General features: G+C 53.1%; 1 protein-coding gene across 1 annotated transcript; it reads left to right on the forward strand.

Moving 5' to 3' along the window:
• The first annotated feature begins 230 nt into the window (after positions 1–230).
• LOC136112866 (olfactory receptor 14A16-like) lies at positions 231–1,274 on the forward strand. Its single transcript, XM_065857779.1, has one exon. It carries the CDS (start codon positions 231–233, stop codon positions 1,272–1,274), a length of 1,044 nt encoding a protein of 347 aa, XP_065713851.1.
• The last annotated feature ends 653 nt before the right edge of the window (positions 1,275–1,927 follow it).

Below are 1,927 nucleotides of genomic sequence, written 5' to 3' on the forward strand. Positions count from 1 at the left end.
TGGTGAAAGTCCCTTCTGCACCAGGAGCTGTTCCAGCTGACAAATCTGAACCCCAGGACTGGCCCCTGTCCCACCAGCCCAGGGTCAGGGTGACTCCTCAAGAGCCCCTGGGCAGAGACCCTGCTCTTCATTGCACACTCATCAAGCACCGACGAGGGCTCCAGCCAGGACGTTCTCCTGGAAAAAGAAAAGTGTCTGTTTGTGTGACAGGGTGGGAGGGTCTGTGGGAGATGGCTTTGGTTTTTCCCAGAGAAGTCTCCCCTAACTTGTCACTGTCTTTTCCTCCTTGCACAGGTCCTCATGCCCACAGGCAGCAAATGTCCAACAGCAGCTCCATCACCCAGTTCCTCCTCCTGGCATTCACAGACACACGGGAGCTGCAGCTCTTGCACTTCTGGCTCTTCCTGGGCATCTACCTGGCTGCCCTCCTGGGCAACGGCCTCATCATCACCACCATAGCCTGGGACCAGCACCTCCACACCCCCATGTACTTCTTCCTGCTCAACCTCTCCCTCCTCGACCTGGGCTCTATCTCCACCATTGTCCCCAGGTCCATGGCAAATTCCCTCTGGAACACAAGGGTCATTTCCTTTCAAGGGTGTACAGCACAGCTCTTTTTGTTTATCTTCCTGATCACAGCAGAATATTGTCTGCTCACCATCATGTCCTACGACCGCTACATTGCCATCTGCAAACCCCTGCACTACGGGACCCTCCTGGGCAGCAGAGCTTGTGTCCACATGGCAGCAGCTGCCTGGGCCACTGGGTTTCTCCATGCCCTGCTGCACACGGCCAGTTCATTTTCACTGCCACTGTGCAAGGGCAATGCCCTGGACCAGTTCTTCTGTGAAATCCCCCAGATCCTCAAGCTCTCCTGCTCACACTCCTACCTCAGGGAAGCTGGGCTTCTTGTGATCAGTGTCTGTTTAGCATTTGGGTGTTTTGTTTTCATTGTTCTGTCCTATGTGCAGATCTTCAGGGCCGTGCTGAGGATCCCCTCTGAGCAGGGACGGCACAAAGCCTTTTCCACCTGCCTCCCTCACCTGGCTGTGGTCTCCCTGTTCCTCTGCACTGGTGTGTTTGCCGACCTGAAGCCCTCTTCCATCTCCTCCCCATCCCTGGACCTGGTGGTGTCTGTTCTGTACTCAGTGGTGCCTCCAGCAGTGAACCCCCTCATCTACAGCATGAGGAACCAGGAGCTCAAGGATGCCCTGAGGAAACTGATGGCTGGATTATTTTATGAAGCAATAAACTGCTCATCAGCTTCTGCATAATGGTTATAGTGTTAATTGTTGCAGGCTCAGCCTGTCCTACTGTATTTTTTGTTGCTACTTGGGGTTTTCACGTGATAATTTTGTCATCCCCTTTCTAATTCACTGTTTTCTTTGCTTACTGAGGGGCTGTGTAAATGAGAAGCTGTGCTCTGTGTGTGTTTAAACAAATTAATAGGCCTTGCAGCATGTGTTTTCTCCTGATATCCTTTCACCAAGGCCTGTTTGGAGCTGCAGGGACAGTTCCTGTGTGCATAGAAGGAGGGGAAAAGAGTCCAGCATGGCAGCCGTGCCAGGGAGCACCAGCGCTTGGTCTTCCAGAGGTGTTCTCATTTAACTTCCACACTCTCCTTCCCATCCCTTGTGTTGGTGCAAGGCCTGAGTGCTCTGGCAGCTTGGTCCCCGTCCTGCTGTGTGTCAGTGCTGTGAGCGCAGGCAGGGACAGGCAATGGGCACTGCTGTGACAGAGCTGGCCTCACAACAGCCTTTCCAGATAGAAAGGTGATCTCCTATGGGCAGGGCCTGAAGTTTTAGCTCTTCTTACAAAGATTCTCTCAAGAACATACCCACAAAAGCGGCCCTAAAAATGCAAACACCAGGATACTGGTGAACAGTGTGTGTGTGCAACGTCCTCTCACACCCAGACCTCCTGCCAG

This window comes from Patagioenas fasciata, chromosome 30 (assembly GCF_037038585.1).
Source record: "Patagioenas fasciata isolate bPatFas1 chromosome 30, bPatFas1.hap1, whole genome shotgun sequence".
Classification (NCBI taxonomy): Eukaryota; Metazoa; Chordata; class Aves; order Columbiformes; family Columbidae; genus Patagioenas; species Patagioenas fasciata.

Coding starts and splice junctions, on each gene's coding strand:
- LOC136112866 (XM_065857779.1), top strand. CDS start 231: ATGGCTTTGGTTTTTCCCAGAGAAGTCTCCCCTAACTTGTCACTGTCT.